The 27,569-nt window shown below is 36.8% G+C and overlaps 3 protein-coding genes and 1 pseudogene across 4 annotated transcripts; 2 read left to right on the plus strand and 2 right to left on the minus strand.

Moving 5' to 3' along the window:
• The first annotated feature begins 4,202 nt into the window (after positions 1-4,202).
• On the plus strand, positions 4,203-18,469 carry LOC107809029 (splicing factor U2af large subunit B). 2 transcript variants are annotated; one of them, XM_016633614.2, is made up of 18 exons: positions 4,203-4,436; positions 5,629-5,786; positions 6,760-6,876; positions 7,237-7,298; positions 7,941-8,020; positions 8,148-8,201; positions 8,280-8,339; positions 10,397-10,457; positions 10,541-10,653; positions 11,716-11,831; positions 13,415-13,513; positions 13,597-13,672; positions 14,923-15,011; positions 15,817-15,883; positions 16,376-16,474; positions 16,587-16,668; positions 17,318-17,385; positions 18,033-18,469. In XM_016633614.2, the coding sequence occupies exons 1-18, from the start codon at positions 4,353-4,355 to the stop codon at positions 18,168-18,170; spliced, it is 1,623 nt and encodes a 540-aa protein (XP_016489100.1). In that variant the 5' UTR covers positions 4,203-4,352; the 3' UTR covers positions 18,171-18,469. The 2 variants fall into 2 exon arrangements, with proteins under 2 accessions (XP_016489100.1, XP_016489101.1); XM_016633615.2 differs by having other exon boundaries at positions 15,820-15,883.
• Positions 18,470-20,203: 1,734 nt separating this feature from the next.
• LOC107809032 (stem-specific protein TSJT1-like) lies at positions 20,204-22,436 on the plus strand. Its single transcript, XM_016633621.2, has 4 exons — positions 20,204-20,514; positions 20,811-21,051; positions 21,466-21,586; positions 21,936-22,436. The coding sequence occupies exons 1-4, from the start codon at positions 20,303-20,305 to the stop codon at positions 22,127-22,129; spliced, it is 768 nt and encodes a 255-aa protein (XP_016489107.2). The 5' UTR covers positions 20,204-20,302; the 3' UTR covers positions 22,130-22,436.
• Positions 22,233-26,494, minus strand: LOC107809031 (putative late blight resistance protein homolog R1B-11). The gene is made up of 6 exons (XM_075247814.1): positions 25,735-26,494; positions 25,112-25,357; positions 24,928-24,970; positions 23,517-23,559; positions 23,388-23,453; positions 22,233-22,322 (listed from the first exon to the last, which is right to left on the minus strand). Exons 1-6 carry the CDS (start codon positions 26,492-26,494, stop codon positions 22,233-22,235), a joined length of 1,248 nt encoding a protein of 415 aa, XP_075103915.1.
• LOC142161774 (putative late blight resistance protein homolog R1A-10) lies at positions 26,491-27,535 on the minus strand (annotated as a pseudogene).
• Between the last annotated feature and the right edge of the window lie 34 nt (positions 27,536-27,569).

Below are 27,569 nucleotides of genomic sequence, written 5' to 3' on the forward strand. Positions count from 1 at the left end.
CAGGGACAATCTCTCAGCTACAGAAAAATATAGCAGTTAGGCATTCGCGGAAAATGGTCAAACATTTCATTAATTAAAGACGCCAACTTACAGGCAAAGTTCCATCTCTCGGGGAATCTTGTCGGGTCCGCCATAATATGCTCGGTCCGCACATAAAAATAATTTTCATAGAAACGACGGTTGGTTTTTTCGTCCATCTTCACCACCAGACCCCTCGATCCCCGAGGACGCGCGTGAATCATCGTACCTCGAATAAGTTGTGGAGCAAAAATGCTAAGCATATGGCCCAAAGTGACCTCAGGACCGACAAGTTCTGCATACTTGAGCAGCATAAGAAACAGTTTGTACAAATAAGGCGAAAGCTGAGCAGGGCAGACCTCGTAGTGACGACAGAAATCTACCACCAACATGGAAGAGGAAGTGTGTACCCTACAATGAAGGGGTAGGCATAGAACACACAATATCTGGGGCGGTCGAAGTGAACTCTGTCGTCCCCCTCCGCCGGCTGCATCTCGACAAAATTGGGGATTCCCCACCGTTCCCTCAAATCTACAATTCCCCTTTCTCTCACAACGGATGTGACGGGTTCCGGCTCCGCTCCATCGCCGAAACTAAAGTCAGTCGTGTCCTTCCCGTGGCGAGGCTGAATCTCATCTACCGAGGGAACCTCCTCTTCCTCTACCGCATCCACTTCTTCGGTGATCTGAACAGAACTCTTTGGTACCGGATTAGAGGCAGGGAGATTATCACGAGAAGAATCGCCGACCATTCTTAGCAGGAAACTGTCCAACAGAAGCGATACGAAGAAAAGATGAAAGGTTTTAGTGAGCAAGAAGGTGAGCAAGAATTCGAGGTATTAGAAAAAGCGATATCTGAAGAACCCTCTCAAACGAATGATGAAGTGTATCAATCAAATGACAAGTTCCCATATTTATAAGAGACATAAATTCCCCGAGCACGAAACCTAAGAGTCGCCATTTGAATCTGATAGGGCACGAAACATTTTAGTTTCCCAGGAACGAGTATCATAATGGTGGCATACATGAACCAACTCTTCATTGCCAACCGGCGTTTCGATTCCAAAACTATCGCAATGGTCCACGAGTATCGAAAGAACACCTCCACTCCGCCAAAAAATCCACTGAACGCGACTAAGGAATGGAAAATTGGGGGTCAGATTCCTCTCGACTACGCTGCAAACATGATCCGTCCGTCGAGCCCGACAAAAGACGACCCCGACGGACGGAGGGACTAACTGTATTGGTCAAAATCTGACCGCTACGACCAGGTTGCCCATGACCCCTTTTTAGCAATCAGGTAGTGAAAGTCAATAGAGTCCGCTTCATTTCTCCTCCAAGATATCCGACACATCGAAAAGCGCAATGCCTAGAGCCACAGCCAGAACGCACCACTGACCCAAGCGTGCCAAGTCACGGTGGGGGTGAAGAGGTTTCGACTATATATATAGCTCAGGAAGGCTTTCGGGGTGGGGGGTGGGCTTCTCCATATTTTACCTAGGGAGAAAATGAAGCAAAAGCTCTATCCCTCGATCATAGAGAAAAAGCAATTATAATCCATCTTCCTCAAAGACTGGGGAAGAAGGCGATATTGAATCTTAATGAGATCATTGATATTTTCTTCATCCCTTATACATGTATTATTACCAAATCTCTCGATCTGGTATCAATTAAGTTTGACTATGATTTACCCCTTCATCTTTGATTGATTTGTTCCAAAGATCTTAACATCTTTTGAGTCAAACACTCTCTACTTCTACTTGGGTCCTTCTCCAGTGCCACTAGTGTTGGGATAAAGGGATCAAGAATAGAATACGTTATGCGGAAGCTAAAAAAGTAAATTTTGATAACATTAAATTAAATAACAAAATATTAGATCTTAAAAGAGATATACTGGTCAATTAACCTATATTAATATAATCTATTAAATTAAAAAAATATTGAGAGAATAAATTCTCCCCTAAATAAGACTCTTTTAACGACTACATTAATTATGGATGCTATTGTGTTGTTACATGGAGGAGAGATCCTCAATTTATAGAACTCCGCAACCTTTTCCTTTAAAAAAAAATGTCAAATATAAAAGAGATTTACATTTTTTTAGGAAAATAAAAATCAATTATACTAAATACTTGAAAAAAAAATCTTAATATGAAAAGAAAATCAGGGCAAATACTAACACTTGGTTCGGGTAGGCGATCGATGGCCGAAAAAGATTAGGATGGGGTGCGAGAGGTGGCGGATTTGAGTAGTAAAGATTTTACCTTGTAGTTGTAGAGTGTGAATCACAAATAATTTTTACTCTCAACAAGTTGTGTTGCATGACATATAGTTTGGGATGATTGCAATAACATAACTAATCAATTAATGAAGGAGTTATACCAACAAGATTCAAATTCTTTATTTTCAGACTTTGAGACGATCATTCATTTGGTCGAAGCTCATATAGTCCTTATCCTTTGAGTTGTTGGTTGAGGATGAATAATCCAAACTGGAAGGAATTCTTGATACTTTTTATCCATGGAATTTACAGTATATATATGTGACTACTTGAACGATTAATCCTTTAAATTTAGAGCATGTATGTATTTAATTAACTATTTTGAAGCAAGCAAGAAATTACCCAAAAATGCAATTATCCCACTTTTTTGAGTGAATAGCAACCCCCCCCCCCCCCCCCACTTTATAGTGTTACAAAGCTAGCAAATCGATGGGCTGAGACGATAAGAGTTACAAGCCTTGACATTAATTTAGAAATTTCTCGAACTAGAGGCGAAAATGCTACATAATAGGTGCTATTAAAAGTCCACTTCATACAACATGCATAGTAGACATTTGCATATGTCATACTTGTGTATAAATAAGTTGACCATCGCATGGAATAAGGATTTGGAATGGCCATTCTGAGAATATCCGCATCAATGTCCAACTTTTACACACAAGTTTCTAAAATTTTATTAAATCACATTTCCAACATTGCCTGATTAGAAAACACAGGGATGAAGCAGCGAACAGGAGACATCTAATGCCACAAAATGATGAGCACCTCCTCAAAATCCACAACTACTCCTTACGATTACATAGGATCCAATAATTCAATATTTCCACATATCGTTTCCAAAATATGGTCATCATTTGGACTTGTAAATATTGGCCTTATGGTCATGGATCTTTACACAAATAACCGGACATATTATTATTTATTTTTTCTAACTGATATATATAAATTACATATTGATTATGCATGGCTATGCATATATTCTAAATAAATTATATATATATATATATATATTCTTTAATTATTTTTAGTTTAAGCAGTTGAATGGACGGCCATCTAGGTTAATTTTTCGCCTCGTTAATCCATGAATTGGTTGTTTTTGGCACTTATCGTGGAGCAGAGCATTTGCATCTATACCTGCTTTTTGTGTCACATTTTAACTTGTGCCCGCTTTGCAAAAAAAAAAATTACAAGCGTACCCGCTTTTCACATAACTTCAGCACACGGGGCTGAAGTAACAAAGACAATCACGCAAAACTTCAGCATTCTAGTAGCCGGGCCTGAAGTTTAGCTCTAGAGCTGAAGTTTTTTGTGTTGTAACTGAGAAACTTCACTGGGTATATTTGCTGATATAATCATCTTTGCAGTCCATTTTTCCTAGAGTTCAAAGTTACCATTGTAATAACCTTTCAGTCAGAGCAGTCGAAGTTACATCCAAAATCCAATTTCAAAACTCTTAGATCATGGTTGAGCATCTTTGTATCTCTGTCAATAGCTGCACATATGTACTGTGTCTAAAGTCGTCATCTCATCTGTAACACGCAACAAAAAGTTAGCACCTTGCAATGTTATTAATAATATATAAATATATCCTTCTTAAATATGTTCCAGGGATGCTGAAGTTTCTGCGTATGTAAATGGGTGAAAACTCCCTTCCTCGATATATTTGCTTTAGCTTCATTAATCAAAGAGAGCAATGTTGAAGTCATCGTTGTAGAAGAAGAAAAAAGAAAATGAAGGAGGAGAAGGAGGAGGAGAAAGGGAGCTGAAATTGTTTAAAAAGTGGGTACAAGTTAAAAGTTATAAAAAAATGGGTATAAATTAAATGAGATCCAACAAATAAGGCGGGCCGTGCAATTTTTAGGGAAATTCAGCTCACTATTTGGAGACGGAGTACATTCAGCCCATGAACCTTGAGAGAAATCAGCCCACTAAGTGGAGTACATTTATACCCGAAGTTCAAAATCCGAATCGTAACAATCGTAAAATTCTCGTCTCCAACAAAATCAGAGAACTAAGGATAGGGTCTGGTGATCAAAGACTCAAAACTACCGATTATGCCTCGCTATGAGAGCAAAAATGACGATCGCAGAAGATCGCCTCCGTATTCTTACAAAGATCGAAAGTCGCATCTTCACGAGGTTTATTTTTTCTCTTAATTTTTGCTGGCCATAGGATTAATCGGTTCAAATTGCTCTAAACTAGCTGTCTAGCTCGACTAATTTGATTCAAGCTTTGCTAAATTAAGAAACTTTACTAATTTATTTAACGAAGTGACATCGGATGTATAAACAAATTTGTGATGTACTGTAATTTTGGATGTGAGCTGAAGCAATTTAATTAGAGATAAAAGGAATGATATTTTTAATTGCAAGGAGCAATTAGTTGAATAAAGATTAAGACTTGAAGCTCCACGAGGCCATTTTAAGGTATTTTGCAGATCATCTTAGGGAAACAACAAATGAGATAAACGGTTCGTGTGGCCAAATTAGTAGGATGAGAAACGGTTCGTGTGAGTGGGACTTTTGTAATTACTTTGTGTCACTGGCTGAAATTCCACTCATGGTTGTGGCTGAAGGGAAAATGCAATCCCAAATTGTTTGAGATTATCATTTTAAGAACTTTCAAGGATTAAAAAGCAAAAAGGTATGAGCCCATTAGTTTTATTTTTTCCTGTTTCTAGAAAAAGTAGAAGGTAGCACGGAAGGGTGTGGCCTGGAAGTTGGAATGAACCATGGGAGACCAAAGTTGACTAAAAAAGTTTGGGTATTTCCTTTCAATCTGTCTAAGCCTTGATGGTAAAAGTTACCGGGTATATGTTTTGGTGAGAAGTAGTAGGTACTCGATGGATTAGTTGAGGTGCCGTAACTTGACCTGGTGCTACAGTTTAAGATAATAAAAAAATAAAAAAGTAAAAACTCATAATCCCTGTGCATGTAAAAGTTCCATACTTGTTCTCTAGTATGCCAATTAAAGTACTTGGCTAAACATATGTTGGAACCATTTAGAATGCTGTTGGATATCACTCAAGTATTATGAAACTTGAAATGGCATAGTTCAGAAGTTCAATGGGATAATGATGTTTAATCATAAAAAAATGCTTGTTATATCCATATAATTTGATTGAATTTCAAGCCCTCCCACTGAAAGTAAGCTGTCCTTTTTTTTCCTCCTGACGACATCATCCCCTAGGGGGAAGCTTTTGATTGCCAAAAAATTTGATCAGTAAAACCATTTTAGTCTATATGTGATCCTGTGAACTCTTTAAGCATATATTTCACTGCTTGTTGGTTTGGGCTAATTTCAGAATATTGTCTAATTCAACTTTTGCAGAGCCAATCTAATGGATCTCAGCACGATAGATTGAGGGATAAATATTCCAGAGATGAAGATCGTCATCATGGGGAATACAAGGATAAAAGCAGTAAGGGCTACAGAAGAAATGATGACAATGATGATTACAGCCGTTCCAGGAATCATAAATTTGACAGGTCATTTTAGAAAGAGTGTTTGTACGCATAAGCTTTGAGATCTTTCCATTGTTCTTTTTTGGGGATAAAGTCTGTTCTTTTGGATTGGTATGTCATACTTCCATCATGGTGCATTCCGTCATGGTGCAAGCAATGGGAAGAATTAAATAGTTAGAGGTATTAGCTAAGTCAAAGGATCTGTTGTTTTTGGAAACAAACAATTAATCTTGATAGTGCTTCTGGAATCAGTTGATTTCAGGAAAATCAAGGCAATCCAATAGGCTCTCAGTTGGAAGTCCTTGTACAGTTGTAATGTTGGCATTATACAAGATAATTCTTTGTTTGGTTTCACCAAGCCAAATTTTTTTTTTTTTTAGTTTGGTTCAATTTTTTTTTTTGAAAAACTTTTGATATTTCATCAATGAGCAAAGCTATCAGTAAGGCAGTTATGGACGCTACAATAGGATGTACTAATTACAGAACCTTTTAACTTAGTAACAAGCTAACGGAATCTATACAGTGTCCTCTTCATATGCATATTATAAATTCACTGAAAGCTAAAGAGTTACGAACTAAGCATCTACTTTCAAGACATAAACAGCTGTAGCTCTGCCTTTGAAACATCTTTGATTCCTTCTTTTCATGCCACCAGACACACGGGACCTGGAATGGCTCTCCATAATCCGCTCCAACACCCAACAAATTCTTTGACAGTCTTTGGCATCACATACTCTACCCCCAAAATGTGCTTAACACAGCTGTACAGCTAGGGTAAAGTGCCAAAAGAAAGAAAAAGGAAGATGCTTACTATATCCTATCTCTCTGTAATAAAGGATTAAAGAGAAACACAAAGCCAAATTGTACCTGTAACTTTTTGCTTGATGATCAATCATATATATGGCTTGTGTGACTGTTGTTTATGAATTAAAAATAGTATCTTGGATAAATCTTTATTTTGTTAGTTGGTCATTTATTCACTATTGTGATTTTATAGGCGTCAACATCGTGGAGGTAGAGAAAAGGATGAGACACATAGATCCCGTTCAAGGTCAAAGGATCGTTCTTATGAGAAAGCTAGATCAAGATCATATTCTCCTCTACCTCCAAAGAGGTTCCTTTATAATTTTTGTTAATAATATGAATTTCCACGTTAATAACTCCTTAATATATTGTACTTATGGATTTGATATTTTTTTTAAACAAATTACTGCAAGCTTTCAATTAGTCTGATTATCATGTGGTTTTACTTTAAATGTTTGCAAATTTTTGTTTATCTTCACAGACGATTCATATGTCTTTCTCAATGCTCTATTTCATTTTTCCACGAGGGATTCTTTTGTTCTTGTTCTTTTAAATTATGAATATATTTTACTCAAAATCATAGAGAAAAAGTCTTGATTCACTCTTTTGTTCTCTTTGAGGCATCCACAAAATTGAAAAGTGCCATAATCTATGATTTCCTTTTTGACAGCAAGCGGACAAGTGGCTTTGATATGGCTCCACCAGTAGCAGCAGCTTTTTCTAGTGGGGCAGGTTAGCAATTAGAACTTAAACTGCACAGATAATTGTAGCTCTCTCCTACCTAAAATGATATCAGTCTACATTTAGAGATTTATGGTTATGTTTAATATGATAAGCTTTAATTTGTTTTCGTGCTGATAGTTTCTACTTGGAACTGAGAATCATTGTTGTGTTGTTTGCTGTTGTGTTGGTTCTTTGTTTGTGATTTTGTTACATATGGCTAAGAAGGCAATATTGGACTTTATGTCCCATCATGCTACTCATGGGCGTGAGGACTGTAGATTTAATTCAAGGAGGAATCAGTGCTTCGGTTAGCTGGAACTTTTCCATCATCAACAGCAAATGTTGTAATTTGGTAGGCTCGCAATTGTTATCCAGGAACTTGCAGTGGTGGAATATAATTCTTGTTTTAATATTTGAATGGTATACAATATATAGGTAAGGAATAGGTGCTTTTCCTTTTATGCTCTCTCTGGTGAATAACTACTACCATGATCACTTTTACTCAAAAGCTAAAATGTTTTCTAAAAATGTTTTAGGTAATCTGTTGAATTCAGCATTTAAATCTGCTGTTTGTTGGTTGCATAATTTCTCAGATTTTACATCTGATTTCATCACTTTCGCTTCTCTTTTTACTTTTTCCTTGTTATGTAGAGCAAGTTCTGGGTTCTTCCAATGCTCCTCAATCAATTCCTGGAATGTTACAAAATGTATTTCCAACTGATACAATTCAGGTACAAATAATTTAATTTGTAGGATTGGTTTTTATTTTTTATTTTTTTATTTTTGTTGCTTATTTAGATGTAAGCTTTCTCTATAGATTCCATTTAGTTATTTCTCTCACGAAGGCGTTTTCAACAGGTTAATCAGTTGGGTTCTTTCCCTTTCTTGCCAGTTCAAGCCATGAGTCAGCAAGTAAATATGTTATGCTGAAGCTCCATCCTCTTCTGTATTTACAACAAGTATTTCACCTTTTCCCTATTTTGCTCATAGGCTACAAGACATGCACGACGTGTCTATGTTGGTGGCCTCCCACCACTGGCTAATGAACAGGTAAGGCAAATATTGGTTTTAATGGTTCATTTCCGTCATCTTTCATCCACATTGTACCTAGGGTCCTGGCTTTTCTTTGAAATGGTTGTCATGAGATAATGGTGGATGCTATAGTTTACCATCTTTTTTTTTAGATTTCAAGCTTACACACTGTACAAGCCGAATTCTATTACATGGGTTTTAAGATTGAATATGGCTCTTCATGTCACGAGTTTGAACCGTGCTGCGGTCCAAAAGTTAGGTATTTAAGTGGAGAAGGGTAGATGAACGTGCACATTATCCTTAGATATTCGAACCGTGCGCTAATTGGCCATCATGGATTTCTTTGTTATTAGAAAAAAAGAGTGGTAATGGCTCTTAGGGATGGCTTTATTATGAAAGGGCTGCTAATTTGGAATTGAGGTGTAGTTGACTGATTTATTGAGGGCATAGCCTGCGTGAATGCGTCCGTCGGAAAGATGTCCGCTTCTTGCCCTGAAAGAACCCCCCCCCCCCCCCCACAAAAAAAAAAAAAAGAAAACCAAAAAAAAAAGAAAAAACAAAGGTATGTCCATGAAGATTCTCCTTGTGCTAGAATTGTTTCATTAAAACAAACTGACATTCTAACTCAACTATAAGACTGTAACGAGGCCAAGTATGTCCCTGTCCTTTACTCGTAAGAGTGAGTTGAAATTGAGAGTGCTCCAAGCCTCAAATATGGTGTCCTATGTAAGAAAAATTTGTTTTATGGTTGTTAGATATTTATGTGTAAATAGTCTTAGTCCTATCTTTAGTAGGAGTAGAATATGTCCTAATCCCATATGTAGCAGGAGTAGAATATGTCTTAGTCCCATATGTAGTAGGAGTAGAATGTGTATTATATATAGCCCTCATTATATCATTAGAATAATAGATTTTTCTCCCGTGTATTCTCACATAGTATCAGAGCTTCGGTGAGAAAATTATCGTTGTGCGTCATTCAAGCGATATCCGGAAGAAAGATCTCATTGACGTGCAATTTTCCGGCAACTTCGTCTTGTTCCCAGGGTTCATCATTGCTACAGTGGTACTGTGCATATACCAGTACCACCATCAGATTCGAAACCCTTGTGCGACCAAACCCCAGAAATTCCAGTCCCATCTGAATAGAAAAGTAAGTCACCGTGTGTCTTTCCGGTTGACGACTCAAGATTGATTTGCGTTATCTCCTCATCGGTAAGTGTTGTGCGAAAACCAACACTACCATCTTGTTCGGAAAAGTCAGGCGACAAAACCCTAGTCAACTGCTCCGACAGAAAGTCATGCGCCGCCAAAACTAGGTTCCAGCGAGCTACAGTAACTTTTCCGGCGCGTGTGAGCCATTCCGACCATTTTTTGACAAAACTTCTTCAGGACAACCTACTCGTCTAGTGGTTCCGAGCCTACCCATATAAATTACATTACATTCTGACAACTTTTATTTTTTTTGGCGTGAATAGTGCACTTTTCCGGCGTGATCAGTGATTTCCCGGCGTGAATAGTAATTTCCAGAAAAGTTTCTGTTTTCTGGTGGTGTTTTAGAACCTATTTTGTAGTGTGAAATTCGGCTTAGTCTCATTATTTTCAAATTTTTCCAGCGACCTTTCAGCCAACTTCTGTTTATCAGCGACCACTTGGTTTTGTTGCTCAGGGGGAGTCTAGTGACCTTGTATATCGAATGATAAGCTTGTCGATATTTTCACCAAGTCCCTCGCCGATCCTCGTATTAGTTACATATGTAACAAGCTCGGTACATATGATTTGTATGCACCGGCTTGAGGGGTAGCGTTAGATAGTTATGTGTAAATAGTCTTAGTCCTATCTGTAGTAGGGGTAGATATGTCCTAATCCCATATGTAGTAGGAGTAGAATATGTCCTAGTCCCATATGTAGTAGGAGTAGAATGTGTATTATATATAGGCCTCATTATATCATTAGAATAATAGATTTTTCTCCCGTGCATTCTCACAATGGTAGTATCTTATTTTTGTCGGATCGAGTTTTGCTTCTCTTCAGATTTCTTATTTCTTCTTCTTCTTCTTCTGCTGCATCTGAAACAGACAATCTCGGCATTTTTTAGTCATGTTATGAGTGCAGTTGGTGGAAATTCTGCTGGTCCAGGTGCGTTCAAATTTCAGACGTAAGAGTTTTATACATTTGCACTGTCACACCCCTTGTGAGTATAGCCTATTCCTAAATTTCAGGCGATGCAGTTGTCAATGTGTACATTAATCATGAAAAGAAGTTTGCATTTGTGGAGATGAGGACAGTTGAAGAAGCCAGTAATGCAATGGCATTAGATGGAGTTGTTTTTGAGGCATGTATAACTATAGCCTTTTCTTTCTTTATGCAGTCTTAATGTTGGGGGTTCATCTATTCTAGTCTCTCCTTTGGCCCAATGAGAAGTGTCTTAAAGTTCTAACCCTTCTTTTATTTATTTTTAATTTGGGCGGAAAGAGTAAGGTGGCGGAACTGCGTGAGAGTAAAGAAGGAGCAACGAAAACCCTCAGGACTTAATATAATTTTTATGTCTATGGCTGGAAAGATATGTAATACTTATTAATTGGAAAAAAAAGAAAACGATTCAATTTTTATTGTTCTTCTTCTCTCTTCTTATTTTTTGTTGTGAGTGGGGGTTCTGTTATGGTACATGAGATGGAAGCACTCCTCCTGATTCTTCATGAATAGAACCTTACCTCTGATTCTGTATAGTGAGATCCATCCATTTCCTATAATGTTCAAGAATTCGAGGATCTTCATAAATCATCTTATTGAGGTTAATCTAAGATGCTTTTTGGTTTTGATAGGTGAAGAAAGAGAAATGGGAACCCAAGGGGCTTGAGATAATTTATATCTATGGTTGTAAAGATATGTTCTAACTTATTAACTGAAAAAAATGATTCACTTTTTATTGCTTTTCCTCTTTCTTCTTGTTTTTTGTTTTGTGGGTGTGGATTTCTATTATAATACATGAGATGGAAAAGCAGTCCACCTGATTCTTCATGAATAGAACCGTATCTTTCATACCCATCTATCTCTATAGTGTTCAATAATTCAGGGATCTTCATAAATGTTCTGCATGGATGTTTGTTCTGCACGGATGTTTCAAGCGGAATAGTTTAGAAGACACCTATTGGCTTTAAAGAAAGTTTACAATCTTCTTGTCAGGATTAGTTCTCAGAAATAATAGTACTTGTTCCTCTGAAACATCCTCTGCAGACAAATGAAAGTCAGATCTTCGAAATATTCCTCCCCACTGACAATGATATAAATTAATACTCTTCTTCTTGTTTGCTACCCATGCCTTTAGTTCTTCGTTTTGCCTGGTGAATTTTGTTGGTTTAACTATTTGTTATTGTCTGTGCTTTACTGTAAACAGGGTGTTTCTGTCAGGGTTCGAAGGCCTACTGATTACAATCCTTCTTTGGCTGCTGCACTTGGTCCTGGCCATCCAAGCCCTCACCTTAACTTAACTGCTGCTGGGCTTACGCCTGGGTAAGTTGAAGTCGCTGTCTATTTTCCTTTACTGTCGCTGCAGAAAATGGTGCCTCTGTCCTAAATTTGCTCTGGAAATCGTTAGAACTTGATTGATATGATAAAGGTAAGCCAATTATAAGACCTACATTGTTATGTGGGAATGGTTGTTTCACTGCCAAAGTTCAACATATCCACAAGACGAGTGTTGCTGAGATGTGCTTGCTAAGATGGATGTGCGGTCATATAAGATTAGACAAGATTAGAAATGACCACATTCTGCAGAAGGTGCAATTAGCACACATCGAGAATAAAATGAGGCAAGGGCGCTTGAGATGGTTTGGCCATGTCCTGTGTCTGTGGCTACCTTCAGATGCACTAGTCTGTACGTGCAAAGGTGTTAAAGGGGGACGAGGTAGGCCTAAAATCATATGAAGGAAGTAGTCTCGAAACACCTAAAATCATTTGGAGTCCATGGAAATCTAGCCTAAAGCTAAAGTATAATGGAGGAAAAAGACATAATAGGTATCACCTATTAGCTGGGACTATGCCTTAGTCACGTTAGTATGTTCAATTGTTCACATTAGTTTTTAGGAGTCTTTTAGTCATATCTGAGATTTATATGCCACTGAAAAAATATAGAAAACTTTGTTATCGTTATTATTATTATTATTATTATTATTATTATTATTATTATTATCATTATCATTATCATTATCATTATTATTATTACTATATGGGTCTCATGGTCGGTGAAGATTCATATAGGTGACCTTAAGTTGCTTGAGTTTAGGCGTAGTAGTTGTTATTGGTTGGCATGAGACATTTCAAATATGTAATCTTGGTCTGATTTGTATTGATTGAGTTGTTCCTATCTGGGATTTTATATTTTCCCAATCAGTCAGTTACTTCACTTTAATTTCAAACTGTCATATGAATCCTCTGTGTTAGGAATCTCTAAATCTAGATTTTGTATTTTGTGTCCCGCAAATTTTTTACAATGAACTTTAAAGATAAATTGCTTATAGTATTGTAGATGTCAGGAAAATGTACGTATGTACATGGAAAGTACAAGTGTGATTTTTTATTAAAATACATGGATAAATAGACTGCATAAAAGGTGACACCTCTTTGTGGAAAATGAGACTTAATTTGAAGCATTTTCCTCGTAATTAATGAGCTTACCAGTATATTTTGGAGAGTAATTCAGCGTGTTGAACCTCTTCTTGATTGGTGAAAGCCAGGTGAGTTTGGAGAATTTAGATGTTTGGACTGGTTTAATGTGCACATATTGTGAGATGCCCCAACTGGATGCGAGTCTCTTATCTCAAAACAAGGAACAGAATATTAACCTTAATTTTTAAAACTGTTCCCTGTTAGTGTTTAATTTCTGTTCTCCTGTCCCTTTTCTGGGTCCTTTTTTTTGTTTGGGGGGGGGGGGGATGAATTGGAGATGGGAATGTACAGATGCATGCCAAGCACGTTTACACTGAGAAAATTGGTGGTGCTTACATTCTCCTCCACTTGTCAGTGTAACAGTTACAATACTTTCTTCTCTTTTGGGCGGCTATTTTTATGATATGTTTTTTCTCATCATTTTCCAGAGCAACTGGGGATGCGGAGGAACCTGATCGTATTTTTGTTGGTGGATTGCCATACCTTTTTACTGAAGTGCAGATAAAAGACCTACTGGAGTCTTTTGGGTACAAAAATCTTATTAGATGGCAATTGTCACTAAGTTTCAGAATATTATGGAGCTCTGATGTATTGAATTTGTATATTGTAGACCCTTGCGCAGATTTGAGGTGGTGAAGGATAGAGAGACAGGAAACTCTAAAGGTTATGGTTTCTGCACATATCAGGTAATTAAGCTGATATCTAAGTTCATTCTTGTCTTATACTTTTGGGATGTAGAAAATGTTCCATGACATCCATCTCTTTCCCTTTCCATATTCCTTTTTTGAGCCGATTAATTAGCTATTTTTCTTCTGTGGATCTTCATTTTTGTTTAATAATTATCATTCCGTAATTTGATTATTTACTCGTTATCCTTCAATTAATGTAATCCCATGCCCTTTACAGTTTACACTGAATGTTTGCTATATTGAAGTCTTGGCTTTATAGTTTATCCGCATTTCAGGATCCATTTTTTTTTCTTGTAGTAGCAGGATTGCATACTCTTTTCTCCCAGTTACTTGATCCTATGGTTTGAGATTGAGAGCTTGCTGATTGATCTCTTGGGTTTATAGTTTTGCCTTTCAGGCTCAATTTTTTTTTCTTTTCTTGTTGATACTTCAAAGCAATTGCTTAATACTGCACCAAGCATTGTCGATATACGACAAGGGAGCACAGAGGACCACTAAAAACCAACCTAATACTGGATCGCCTACTTTATCTAGACACACAATAAAGAGAGTGACCTTGAATCCTGTGTGTCTCTATATGGATTTTTCATTTCTTCCTACTTTCCTTAGTCCATTTTGCCCAAGTGAATTATCTTAATAAACAATCTCCCACCAACAAACTTCTGCTTCTTATCAGCTAACGCAATATACTCAGTTTCTCAATCATCAGTATTACTTCCTCCGCAGCTGCCTCCATTTCAGTTCCACATTATGGGCTCTCATAGATACCTATGCTGATCCTACAGCCCAACTCAGCTTCTTCACTGCACATCATATTAGCCGTTTGCAGATAATTTACCTAATCTCTCTCCATTGTTCCTATGCTGATTATTTTCCTTATGCCTCTGTCATAGTTCACTGAAGATGTCAATCTCGTTAGTTACAAATGAAGTCCTCCCAATGTAGTTAGATTTCCAAATCCAAGCATAGGTGGATTTTTGTAATTCTCCTTGCCAGCACTTCTCTCCATCCAGTCTCTTCCTATTTTAATAAGCAGGGATAAGGTTTCATCCTCCTGCCAGTTAAGTGAAATGCTAAAAAATATACCAAAGTTCCAGATTTTTCACTGAGTCCACACTGAATTGTCCTCTGTTTCTTCTAGATCTCGACATTTCACCTCCTTTGGATGAAATTCCCATTGCTTCTTGATAATGCTGAAGAAGGTTTTACCTTATATTGGGTAGCTAACAAACTATTACTTGCTTCAGGATCCATTAGTTACAGACATTGCTTGTGCTGCGTTAAACGGCTTAAAGATGGGTGACAAGACACTGACGGTTCGGCGTGCTACCTCTAGGTATGTTTTCATCCAGCGTTTAGGAAATCCAATGACTGAAGACTGGAAATTTGTGAGGCATGCAATATTTCTTTTGGAATCTTTTCTAAATCCTGTATCACCTCCGCCTTTGTGTTTTAGTTGGGTGGGTTCGTCATGGCTTCTTTGTCGTACATCTAATTCTGTTTAGTATCAAAAGCATGTTCTCATCATTATGATAACAGATTAAATTTTCTAAACCGAACTCTTTTGATTGTTTACGTTTGGTGTCATCATCCACATCTACATTGTATGTTAACAGATTATGTTTTCGAGGTTCATGTATAAGAGATGACCTTCCTTTGAGAAGATATGCAGAAGTACATTATGCGACCCAAGAAACGTGTGGTTTCTACCCATTTAGATAGTCTGAGAATTTTGTCATTTCAATTTTGTTAGTCCTTGGGAACAGTGTAGCTACTGATAATTCAGAGTCAAGAGTACTGAGTAGGTTGAATTGTTCAGTAAGCAGTTATTTGCTTTCAGAAACAAGTGTCTTGCATGCTTGCTTCGTTAGCTCAAAAAGTAGAATTTGTAAACTGCCTTGAGCTTGACTTATGTTCAAGCAGGAGAGTTTACTTCTGAATGATGATTAACTTCCTTCCATACATGGTCTATGCCTTCCATATGTTATTTTGTTGAAGGGGACTGGGAATTCATGGCATGTCTTTCATGTTTTGTTGCTGGGAACCCACTTGCGATTAGGAAAGGGCTATTCTATATTTAACCGCTCGATGGTAATTTTACTATGTTCTTTTATATGACTTTTTCCAATCATGTTTAACAGCAGTGGGCAGGTGAAGTCAGAACAGGAGTGTATATTAGCTCAGGCAAGGCAACATATAGCTATGCAGGTTGAATGTTATCTACAGTATTAACTTATTATTCTAAATATTCTTCTGAGCCTTGGAGCATCAGTAAAGTTGTCTCCGTTTGACCTATAGGTCACGGGTTCGAGCCGTGGAAGCAGCCACTAATGCTTGCATTAGGTAGGCTGTCTACATCACACCCCTTAGGTGCGGCCCTTTTCCCGGGCCCTGCGTGAATGTGGGATGCTTTGTGCACCAGGCTGCCCTTTTATTCTAAATACTCCTCTGACCCAAATGCTTCAACATTTTTCACTTCCCGAGTTTTGAGCTCAGTGAACTTTGACTAATATTTTTGATATCAGCAAGTTGCAATTTGTAGAACTTCTGGTGAAATTTCTGGATGTCTAAATTTTAATTCGATCGAATAAATAAAACTGATCCAATCTAACTCTTAAAATTGGTCAAATAAGTGATCGGGACAGAGTGAGCATTTTTCTCGACTTTTAATCGCTTAAGGACTATGCTGCTTACTTGCAGAAAATGGCTTTTGAAGCTGGTGGTATGACTATTCCTGGTACCGAGATAGGGCCTGTTGTGACTGCTGAGATTCCAACCAAGGTGTTATGCTTAACTGAGGTATTTACACGTCTTAGAGATAAGGATATTCGTTATATAACTTATATTTAAAGGTAATGATAAAAATATCGAAGTAATTCTAATAGGTTATCTTCCTCTGGATGTATTGAAGGTAATTACCCCTCAAGAATTGTTTGATGACGTAGAGTATGGAGAAATTTTGGAAGACATGAAAGAAGAAGGCCGGAAATTTGGTGACTACAGCTTCTCATTCATTAACATATCTTTTGTTCTCTTTTTTTTGTTGCTTTAGAATGTATTGTTTATGTTTCAATCTGCTTGCCGTATTCGCATATAAAATGCTTCTATTAAGAAAAGATGATTGAAAGGGAGCCACTTTCAGATTGATTAATTATGGACTATTTTAAATAACTGCAACAGTACACAGGGAGTTGCTTGCCTGTGGACTCTTCTTTTTGATACCTTGGAAACAACAAAAAGTTGTCGTATGATGGTTGGTGCCTTACCTCCATAATTGAATGAAGAAGAAATTTTAAGATCTGAATGAAGAAGAACTTAAAAGAAAAAGATATCTATACTAGAAGAGGGCTATTTTTTTTTTGGATTTTTGCTCATTCGTACAGAAAACCCAGCACTACCTTTGTGCTGTTTATGAATATAATTATTGCCACTTCAAAAAAAAAAAAAAGAAGAGATATTCTGTTCTCTGAGAAGTTCTTGCTACTAAAACTTCTTTGAATAGATGATAAAAGATTCAACTGATTAAAATTCTTAATGTATTGTATATTTTTTATCTTGAGTTTTCCCTCTCATATGTGCCCTTTAATTTGTAGGATTAAGTATTTCCGAGTCATTAACGGATTTTGTTTGGCTGAATTATAGGTGACTTGATTGATGTTGTTATACCTCGGCCAGAACCTGATCGTCAAATTATCGAAGGTCATGGGAAGGTAATAATGTTGTCCATTACTCCATTTTGTGTCCAAGCTTTAGGAATCGACTCAATGTTATTTCGAGCATTTCTCGCGTCCTTGCTTTGTGCTCTACAAATACTTCATATTGTTGTACAACTGAGCAATAAAACCTGTACAAGTTTGCTGCCATGAAAAGCAAAAAGCCCGTGGTCATTTCCTTGTTGAAAATGGGAAAATAAGGTGTTCTGTTACTTGCAGTCTGCCCTTCTTTTCTTCTGTACTTGTTTGGTTCTAGATCTGAGATAATCATCATAGAATTTCTACTTACCTTACTCAATTTGTGAAGGAGAAAATGATGCATAAGCAAGTTTTAGGCTTTCTTTTTTCTTCTCTCCTACAGAAATGTAAATGAAGGTAGTGTAGACTCTGAAAATGTTGAAAGTATGTGTTTGTGTTTTTTGCTGCACGGAGAATACTCGTTATTTAATCCTCATTAAGCACACACAATGTAGCATTATCATTGGGGATAACTCTACGTGTATGTGGTATCTTGAAAGTTCACCAGATATGGGTGCTAGCCATGAAAGCAATTGTCGAGGATAACAAACTGCAGTTATAAGAGACTGTCGATCTTGAATTTCATTCTCATTGTTTCACATGGGTGTTTGTGTTCCAAATTGCAGGTATTTCTGGAGTACTCGGACATTACTGGTTGTAGCAATGCAAAGGCTGCACTTGCTGGCAGGAAATTTGGAGGAAATACTGTCATTGCCATTTATTATCCTGAAGACAAATACTATGACAAGGATTATGCCTCTTAGGTTTCTGAAAATTTTCCATGTTGATAGTCTTTGTATATGTTTAGTGTTTGTAATCAGTTTGCTGCAGTCTGGGTTGTTCGATAATGGTCAAGTAGGAGTAGTTTTTCACTACCCCGTTCAAACTACTGAAATTACTAGATTTTAATTCTTTTTTATTTCCAGCACCTTGTAATGCCGTGTATTAAGATTTAAGGGGTAGTTAGGCAACAAACTAGATAGAATAGATTTCATTTGGAATGGATTGACTACAAGGATGAACTTCGCGTATATGGCAATTAAAATTTTCATTATTTCAAATATACCTTTATTAGAGTTGCTAAATTTGACGTTAAGAAAATATTTCTTTAAATATGTTTTACTTCCTAATGTTGAAGGACAGAATAGCCGAATCCTTTTTTTTGGGCAGAATCTCCTCAATAATTTTAGGTCTTCCTTACTCGTTAGCATATTCGATCATAATAGATTGGTGCATATGGATGTCCGCACATGATCAATCTTTTCTTTGTCATTTTTTCTCATCTTTTGAGTGCTACTTGCACCTTGTGTCACCTATGATCATTTTTAAATTTATTAAAATTTCATATAATTGTGCATCCATCTAAAATTCTACATATCTGTAATTCTACCATATTTATCTTGTAGTTTGTTTAGTTTTAGTGGCTCAAACTTTTCTATGTAAAAAATAAGCTATAATGAAGATCAAGTGTAAATGACCAAGCACATAGATTAGGCCGATCTGCCAGCGAGAAACTTGTCTTTGTGTGGTGCCGTCGAACCAATTATTTAATATTAATAGATGCCAAATTTAATTCGTTTTAATAAATCTATTTATCTCCTTCCATTTGAGACAATAATAATTTTAAAAAAAATTACTCCGCTTCAATTTAGAGGAGTTAGTTTGACTTGACACGGAGTTTAAGGATTTTTTTTTTTGAAACTTCTGGTCTTAAAAGCTTAAGGGGTATAAGTTTTGTGGGATCATGATATTTATGTGGTTATAAAAGCTTCTCATTAAGCGTAAAATGAAAAATTTAAAATTAATCTTTTTCTATTAAAAAAAATATCATTCTTTTTGGAATGGACTAATAATAAAAGTGTGTCATCTAAATTAAAATGAGGGAGTATAAAAAAAGCAAAACAAAATAAAAGTAAATTCAACGTCGTGTAGGAATGTCAGAACTCAGAACTCAGAAGGGAAACATAGTATAAAGTTTTATCCAATGAGACCCAAAAAGGAGGATTCGCTGACTAGGATTTGTGTCACTCTCAATTCTTGGTTATGGTAATAGATAAGCTTTGACCAATTCTCCTATTCCTTGTATATTAAATTTGCTCTTTTTCACCAATAATCAATTTTTTCCTTTTCTAGAAACACTGTAACAACCGTCTCTACTATATTATTCACCTCAAATTAAACAACATAATACCAGCTAGTTTTCACAAGTAGGGTGTTGAAAGAGTAATGTGTACGCGGATATTATCACTATTTTGTGAAGGTAGAAAAGTTATTTCCGACAGATACTCAATTCAAAAAAGTCATATAAAGAGAAATAGTAATCAAATCCAGAAAAATAAATAAAAGATAAAAATATAAAATTTCTTTTCATGCAAGAATTCTTAGGCACTAAAATCCTCGAACACAGCCAATGGCCTCACTTGTCTATTTCATAAGATTAACATAGCATTCATGTTATCAACCCCAAATTAAGAGAGAAAAATAAAAGATTGTTTATTTTAATCCAAGAATTGTTAGGTAGTAAATCCTTAAAAACAGCCAGTGTCCCTCTTGTCTTAGATTAACATAACTTTCTATATTATCCTCCTCAAGTTAAAAGATAAAAAGAACAAATTTTGTTAATCCAAGAATTGTTAGGCTCTAAAATCCTCAAAAAACAATCAATGGTCCCACTTATACATTTCATCATAGAATAACAATAACTTTCTCCCCATCTCAAAATTATTAATGGATAATGTTGACACCTTTGTCTCCTCCAACCCCCTTACCTATAAATACTCATCAAATCTCTAACAAAATATATCATCTTTTCTCCCAAACTATATCATCTTTGTGTGCTTTCTCAACACCATTTGCTTTTATTCTTGATTTTGTTTGAGCAGAAAGAAAACAAAAAATGTTGGCAATTTTCAAGAAAAGTGTGGTTGATCCACCAAAGGAACTGCAGAGTCCAGCCTCTTTGCAAATATCAAACAAGGCTGCATCACCTCAAGAGACAATGAAGAATTTCTTAGCTTCAAATTCCAACGATGGGTTTTCCATTGGATTCATGGATAAGGCATTCTTGGCCTATTCCAAACCTCCACCTTCATCAAATCCTCAACAAAGGTATTACATTCCTTCTTGAGATGTGACAATGAAGGGCTTTTTTCACTTTATAAAATTTGTATAATTTTTGTATGTAACATACAGAATGTATATATATACAAGAAATATATATCTTTTTGGCTATTATTTTTAGAGGGCTATATCATAAAGATTAAATTATTCACTAGTCATTAGAAAAACGTAAAGTGGGGTGTTACAACAATGGCGTTTTGTTGTTGAATTTTCCAAAATTTGTCATTTTGCAGCTTCTTATTGTTAATAATGTGACAAAGGTGTGAACTTTTTTGTTTTTCCAGGTTGTTCTGTGGGTTGAATGACATATACTGCATATTCTTGGGAAGTTTGAACAATTTATGGGCACTAAACAAGCAGTATGGGCTATCAAAGGGAGCCAATGAGGCAATGCTTGTGAGTGAAGCATATCGAACACTTCGGGACAGAGGTCCATTCCCAGCTCATGAGGTCCTCAAGGGTCTTGAGGGAAGCTTTGGCTTTGTGATCTATGATCACAAGGCGGGTAATGTCTTTGTTGCCCTTGTAAGTTCTTCTCTAATTCTAAATTTTATGTATATGGGTCCGTTTGCGCATACCTCGGTTATTTCGTGGAGTATCTGACAGATTAGTCCCCCAAGGCTTAGGTAGATAGTAATAAATTACCAAGCATTTTTTGTTTTTCCTCGGACCCTGGTCTCCCATGATTTTCATCCAGCTTCATTGATTGTTAGGCCACACAATCCCCATAAACATACATTATGCATCTAAAGAAAGTGTATATATTTTCTATAAATGCATGTAAAAACTAGCTTCTTAAGTGATTGGAGATGGGATGACGGTGGTGATATCAATCTTGGAAAGGAAGCAAATACAATAGATCATTTATTCTATTCTATTTAGACATAATGTATTTTTTTTTTCATTTAACTCAATATCATGAATGGTGTCTATGTATAGGGTGCTGATGAAACAATGAAGCTGTTCTGGGGAATAGCATCTGATGGATCTGTCATGATCTCTGATAATGTGGATCATATCAAAGCAAGCTGTCTCAAATCATTTGCTCCCTTCCCAACTGGTATGTAGTTCATATTTAGAACATATTTAAAGACAATGGCTTTATTCTTTTACAAGTGTTGCGCTTGCCACTAGCAGGTGCAGAGCTATAAGCTCGACTACGGGTTCGGCCGAGTAGCTTTTGCTCAAACAGTGTATTTGTGTTAAGAAATTTATTAAATATCTACAAATATTAAATTCAGAACCCAGTTATTAGCATTTGAATTCATCGTTCGAAAATCCATAACCCACAAAGTTGAAATCCTGACTCCGCCTCTCCCACAAGACTGAAAATTTCTCTTTTTAAATGAGAAAGCACATGAGTTGTCCAAACAAAATTTGATTTTTGATGGGATGGACTTTTTTGGCAGGGTGCATGTACCACAGTGAAAGTGGATTAAAGAGCTTTGAGCATCCAAGTTACAAGATGAAACCAATGCCAAGAGTGGATAGTGAAGGAGCAATGTGTGGAGCTTATTTCAAAGTTGATGTCTACTCAAAGGTGAATAGCATGCCAAGAGTTGGAAGTTCTGCCAACTGGGCTACTTGGGGCCAGCAGGCTTAGATAATCTCATTCTTAACTAACTACTATATAAAGAAGAAAGAAGAGAAGTACTTTATCTTTGTCTTCATTCCTGTTGTTATTTTCTGATTTCCTATTGTATTTTTCAATAAGCTTCCTGCATCTTCCATAAGGGCCTCAGCTTTGTAAATTTCACTTGAGGTTCCAACATGAGAAGATTGTTGAGTTTCCCTTTCTGTTTGTTTGTTCAGTTTTAAGTGTTCAAAAAGTAATGAGCAATTAGCACATCTTTTATGTTGTTTGTAATGACAATCAAGATGCAATGACCATGTAGTTATTTCCTTCACCATATTTGTGCTAAACCTGTTTTAGTTTCTGTGTATATTAGCCCCACCCTCAAACCATTTCAGACACCTATAAACTATCAAGAGATAGATAGATGACTAGTCACTAACATGAGTGAACAATTTGAATTTGAAGCTTACAAGGGAGGATGCACAGAGAGCAGAACAGGTCATCTCATCTATGTCACCAGATGAGTTGGAAAGAATGGTGAGATGGGCAGCAAGGATTCAAACAGCGATACAAGTTCTCAAGATTACCAAAGATTTTGTCATGGAAAATCCTGGCATGAGTTTGGCAATCTTTTTGCCCATTTTAGCAGTATTCCTTCATCTGCTTGGCTACATCTGAGATTTTTCTCTTCTTTTCATTTTTTTGGGGCATATTAGAAAAATTCATTTTTTTTATCAGTAAATAAAATTCTATTTAGAAACAGCACTAAGATAGTGCTGATATGTACAATATAGCATTTCAAGAAACTCATACTCCTTAACTACTCTTGCTAGGACTTGAAATCTAATCATAAAACATTTCCTTTTTACACTAAAAAGCTGGAGAAGGGCCGGACCACAAGGATTTATCGTACGCAGCCTTACCCTACATTTCTGCAAGAGCTGTTTCCACGGTTCGAACGTGTGATCTCCTGGTCACATGACAACAACTTTACCAGTTACGTCAAGGCTCCCCTTCTTTTTTACACCAAAAAGCTAACAAAGAAAAAGCTCTGAAAGCTTGAGCTAGACTGCAGTTTGCTTTCAAAACATCTTTGGTTTCTCTCATTCCAAATCATCCACCAGACACAGGCCGTGATAGTGTCTAGATCACCTTTGAACTGTTACCTTGTTCGCTTTAAGCATTCGGTATTCAAAACCCACTAACCTGATTAATCCGGACTCGTGCTGGTAGGCCTACTAAGGGAGTAAAAGGCTCCCCACCAAGAAGTCTTCAATTCCAATACCTGAACTGTTACCAAGTCCTCTGCTACCCCGTTCAGTAATAGCTCCTTGGCAGTCTTAGGCATGACCTTCCAAGGTAAAAATACAAAGAAACACTTCATATATGTATTGCAGTTGCGTAGAGAAAGTACCTTTACGTCACAACTGTTAGTAAACTGTATTTGTAAACTAATTCTGGAAAAGATAAAACAACATAAACAGAAGTATAAACGAAACAAAAATTAATCCGAGCCCACTGAATTCACAGTGTTTCCTTAAGGAATTTAATCCCCTCCTAGTACTCAAGATTATGGATTATTTCCTCCCAGGATAGAACGAATTACACACTGGTGTAATGGTACTTCAAACCCCAGTGTTTCGGCGAATACAAAGTTCGGTAGCAAATCACACTTACTGTTGCTTTCTTTGAAGTTAAAACAATGCAGAAGAAGGAGAAGAAACTCAGAAAATCGTATGGAAAATCTGAGAGAATGGACTTGTATTTATAGCCAATGTTGGGCTAAAATCTGAAGAGGTGCAACTCTTCAGAATGGTTGTTTATGCAAAACGGTCACAACATAAATGCCATGACATAAATGGCTATTTACTCAACAATAAAGAGGTAAAATAAAGAGGGAAAATTGAAGAGGGTAGTTAATTTTCTGTTACCAAAACAGAAAATGGAAAAATGGAAACGGTTGGATTTTAATATTAATATTTTGTTATTAAAACGGATATTTAATAACATTTCTGTTAACATTTACTATTAACAAACAAATTTGGTCCAAAAAATTAATCAATCAATCATTTGACCAAATCCGAAGCCGAAGTCGAGCAACGACGACGGCGGCGCGAGGCTTGCCTTCTTCTCAACTTTTTAAGAGCTAGAAGAAAAACAATTGCTTACATGCCCATTAAAAAACTCTTCCTCTTCCAATATATGAACTTAAAATTTCACTTAAAAATTTCATTTCCCTCCATTTTCCATTCACCGTCTTTTAAGCCATATTAATGCTTAAAACCCAACAACAACAACAACCCAGTAAAATTCCACCAGTGGGGTCTGGGGAAGGTAGAGTGTACGCAGACCTTACCCCTACCCCAGAGGAGGTAGAGAGGCTGTTTCCGGGAGACCCTCGGCTCAGAGATAATAGCTCTGTGACAACAAAACCGCTTTTACGTCCCAAGTACTTAATAGATTACCTTCCGTTGATAAATATAGGCTTATGGCCATTCGCAGGAGTTTAGTAAGCTAATTTCACCACAAGAGAGAATCTGCAACAGAATTTTTGCATTTCTTCAGCAATTTCAAACTAAAGAGATTATTTTTGTTTCTCCAGACTGACTTTCCCTTTTAACCTTATTTGCCTTATAACTATGCATAGAGGCATTTAAGGCAACCTCTTACTAATCCTCATTCCTATTGTTATATCCTTCTTTGCTGCTGCTTCATCTTCATTAAGACTTTCCTTTGCTTATCCTTTGATAATCACACAAACAAGGAGTACATGAAGAAACGAAGAATAAGAAAATTGAACCATCCAAGTCACCGCAGTGAACTACATGATATTGCAACCTTCAAGCCAATCGCGTGTTTCAATAGCCTCTGCAAGAGAACAGGTATCTATTTCAATTCATTGAGAAAAGATGCTGGAACATCCAAGCTACACTAAATTGAAGGGGAAAAAAAGAATATGTAGGTAATATACATGTGGTGAATTGTTCCTAGATATTATTGCTAACTTACCATTTATGATGTGAGAGTTGTGAATCTTCATATTGAGTCCATCATTTTCCATATACTGCTGTTGTTCTCGCTGAATTCTTTTGGCAGAATCATTAGCTGATGATCCACATCCATACAACTCAATCAGTTCCAAAGTTGGTATATCACCTATACCAACAGGAATCTCGATTAGATTCTTGCAATTATACAGCAGGAGGCACTCAAGATTTGGGAAATTTATGTCACTGGCTTCCCAATACATTAGATCTGTTTTACCAAGAAGCAAAAATTTCAGCTTAGGAAAAACCATTTCATTTGTTTCCCATTTTGCTCCTTGGAAAACAAATTTCTTCAGTTTGAGCACTTGAAGTTCTGGTAATGAACTAAGAACTAATATTTCTTCCCAGGGACGATGGCTCCCACTCAAAGTTAATTTCTTGAGGGTTGATGGGAAAAAGTTTTGAAGCGGAATTCACATTGGGTTGACAAATCTGCACTTGAGTGTCTCCAACCCCTCTATACAGTTGAGATTGTTAAGATAATATGACATCTGCTCGTCAGTCATAGACTCCTTTTCAGTTTCATGAATTCCGAGTTTTTTTTAACTTGGGAAATGCAAGCAAATACTTCCGTAGAACAACTACCAAAGCTTATATAGGAAAGAGTCTGTAGGTCTAATAGGACTTTGGAGCTTTTTCCATCAACTAGTGCTGATGCAACCATGGGATCAGGCATTGTGCAGCCCCTGGTCAAACGGACATGCCTTAATTGTGCCATATTCCATGAATCTGCTGGTAGAGCTAGACCTTCTAGGTGAGAAGAGATAATCAGTATCTTCAAATGACAGAGTTCAGAAATACATGAAGGCAGCTCATCATAACAGTTGAGCGTGAGATACCTCAGATTAACCAATTGTGCTATTTCCAGAGGAAACGTGAAGAACATACTCGAACCTAGGTCCAGAACTCTCAGTAGTTTGAAGCCCAGATAACCAATGATAGACCTTAACTGAGAAGTAAATGGAGGAAGTCCAGCTCCAATACAACAGAGAAAGGAATAAGTAAAAGGAACAGAAGGCCTTTGCTCGGCAATGGCCACCATCTCAGAATGCAAAATGAGGCGTCTGTTGGAATATGCTTCCCCTGGCAAGACATCAACATGATCGCTCACAACGTACAAGAAGTTCTCTTTTTCAGCTTCTCTTCGTACTGAATCCCTCAAGAGATCATGGATACAACATGTTTTTACTCTGCCATTGAACCTCCTCTTAATCACCATTGCTAAATTTCGACTCACTAGATCTCTTAAATACTCCTCAGCAATCTCTTCTAAGTTCTTTGACTTTGTCCCTTCTATGAATCCTTCTGCAACCCATAAGTTAATCAACTTCGATACAACAATCATACTGCTTTAGGAAACGCGCACATATAAAGAAAGCAAGTCTTCAAGGGATGAGGCAAGTAGTTATAACTCAAAGCAAATAAGCTTAGGAATTGATCTGATTCTCCAGATATAACTGAATGAGCATCATTTGAGACATTCTTCCAGTTGTGTAATGTCTTGTTGGTCTTAGAGAGAAGACCAGCTACCACAACAATCCCTAATGGAAGTCATTGACATCTTGAGACAATCTCCATTCCAACTTTCTCGAGTTCACGAGGGCTAGACTCTTTGCCAAACACCTTTAGGTTGAGTAGCTTCAAAGCTTGATCCATGCTAAGTAAACTCATCAAATGAGGAGAGCTTTTAGAGCTAGCAAAAAGATCAAGTCTACAGGTTAAAACAATTCCACTTCCATTTTTGTCGTCTGGGAAAGATCTTTTCACATCATCCCAAACCTCAATACACCAAACATCATCCAAGACAATAAGAAAACGCTTAAATTTCAGGCTTTTGTATAACTGTTCAGCTAATTCATCATTGGTTTTTGCATTGGCATCAGACAGATCAGTGACACAGCGCAAAATGCCCAATAGCATTTTCCTAACCTGATACTCTTGGGAGACAGTAATCCAAGCGCGGATGTCAAAAGGATTCACCAAGCAAGGATCATTATAAGAGGCTCTGGCAAGAGCAGTTTTGCCTATTCCACCCATACCTACTATTGGGACAATATTGAGTTCAGATGACAATCTAATGAGTCGACACCTGATTCTTCCCAAGTGATCATTGAAGTCCCAAAATCTGTTTTCTTGATGTGAAACTTGTTCTGATGAATTACCAAGCAAGTGTTGGGATCGAAATAACATGGTGCATACGGAAGCTAACAATACAAAGCTTGGTGAACGATAAATCACACGATAAAAGAAAAACATACTAAACTAAGCATAATAGTTTATAATGGTTTGATCAATTGATCCACATATGATAAAACTAATATAAAAGAAAAAAAATTATAGAGAGAAAAATCTCCCCCTAAACAAAACTCTTTAATGACTACATTGTGGATATTTTTTTTGGTTGTCTTGTGAGAAGCAGA

The sequence above is a fragment of the Nicotiana tabacum genome, chromosome 3 (assembly GCF_000715075.1).
Source record: "Nicotiana tabacum cultivar K326 chromosome 3, ASM71507v2, whole genome shotgun sequence".
NCBI lineage: Eukaryota > Viridiplantae > Streptophyta > Magnoliopsida > Solanales > Solanaceae > Nicotiana > Nicotiana tabacum.

What these genes read in the sequence shown, in the direction of transcription:
- LOC107809029 (XM_016633614.2), top strand. Translation starts at nt 4,353, where the DNA reads ATGCCTCGCTATGAGAGCAAAAATGACGATCGCAGAAGATCGCCTCCG. An exon ending in TAGATGGAGTTGTTTTTGAG is followed by an intron (nt 10,654 to 11,715) that starts GCATGTATAACT and finishes TACTGTAAACAG; the next exon opens with GGTGTTTCTGTCAGGGTTCG. An exon ending in AGGTGTTATGCTTAACTGAG is followed by an intron (nt 16,475 to 16,586) that starts GTATTTACACGT and finishes GATGTATTGAAG; the next exon opens with GTAATTACCCCTCAAGAATT.
- LOC107809032 (XM_016633621.2), top strand. Translation starts at nt 20,303, where the DNA reads ATGTTGGCAATTTTCAAGAAAAGTGTGGTTGATCCACCAAAGGAACTG. An exon ending in TCATCAAATCCTCAACAAAG is followed by an intron (nt 20,515 to 20,810) that starts GTATTACATTCC and finishes TTGTTTTTCCAG; the next exon opens with GTTGTTCTGTGGGTTGAATG. An exon ending in ATTTGCTCCCTTCCCAACTG is followed by an intron (nt 21,587 to 21,935) that starts GTATGTAGTTCA and finishes CTTTTTTGGCAG; the next exon opens with GGTGCATGTACCACAGTGAA.
- LOC107809031 (XM_075247814.1), bottom strand. Translation starts at nt 26,494, where the DNA reads ATGATTGTTGTATCGAAGTTGATTAACTTATGGGTTGCAGAAGGATTC. An exon ending in CTTGAAGGTTGCAATATCAT is followed by an intron (nt 23,560 to 24,927) that starts GTAGTTCACTGC and finishes TATCTTTTCCAG; the next exon opens with AATTAGTTTACAAATACAGT. An exon ending in CTAACAGTTGTGACGTAAAG is followed by an intron (nt 23,454 to 23,516) that starts GTACTTTCTCTA and finishes TTACCTTGGAAG; the next exon opens with GTCATGCCTAAGACTGCCAA.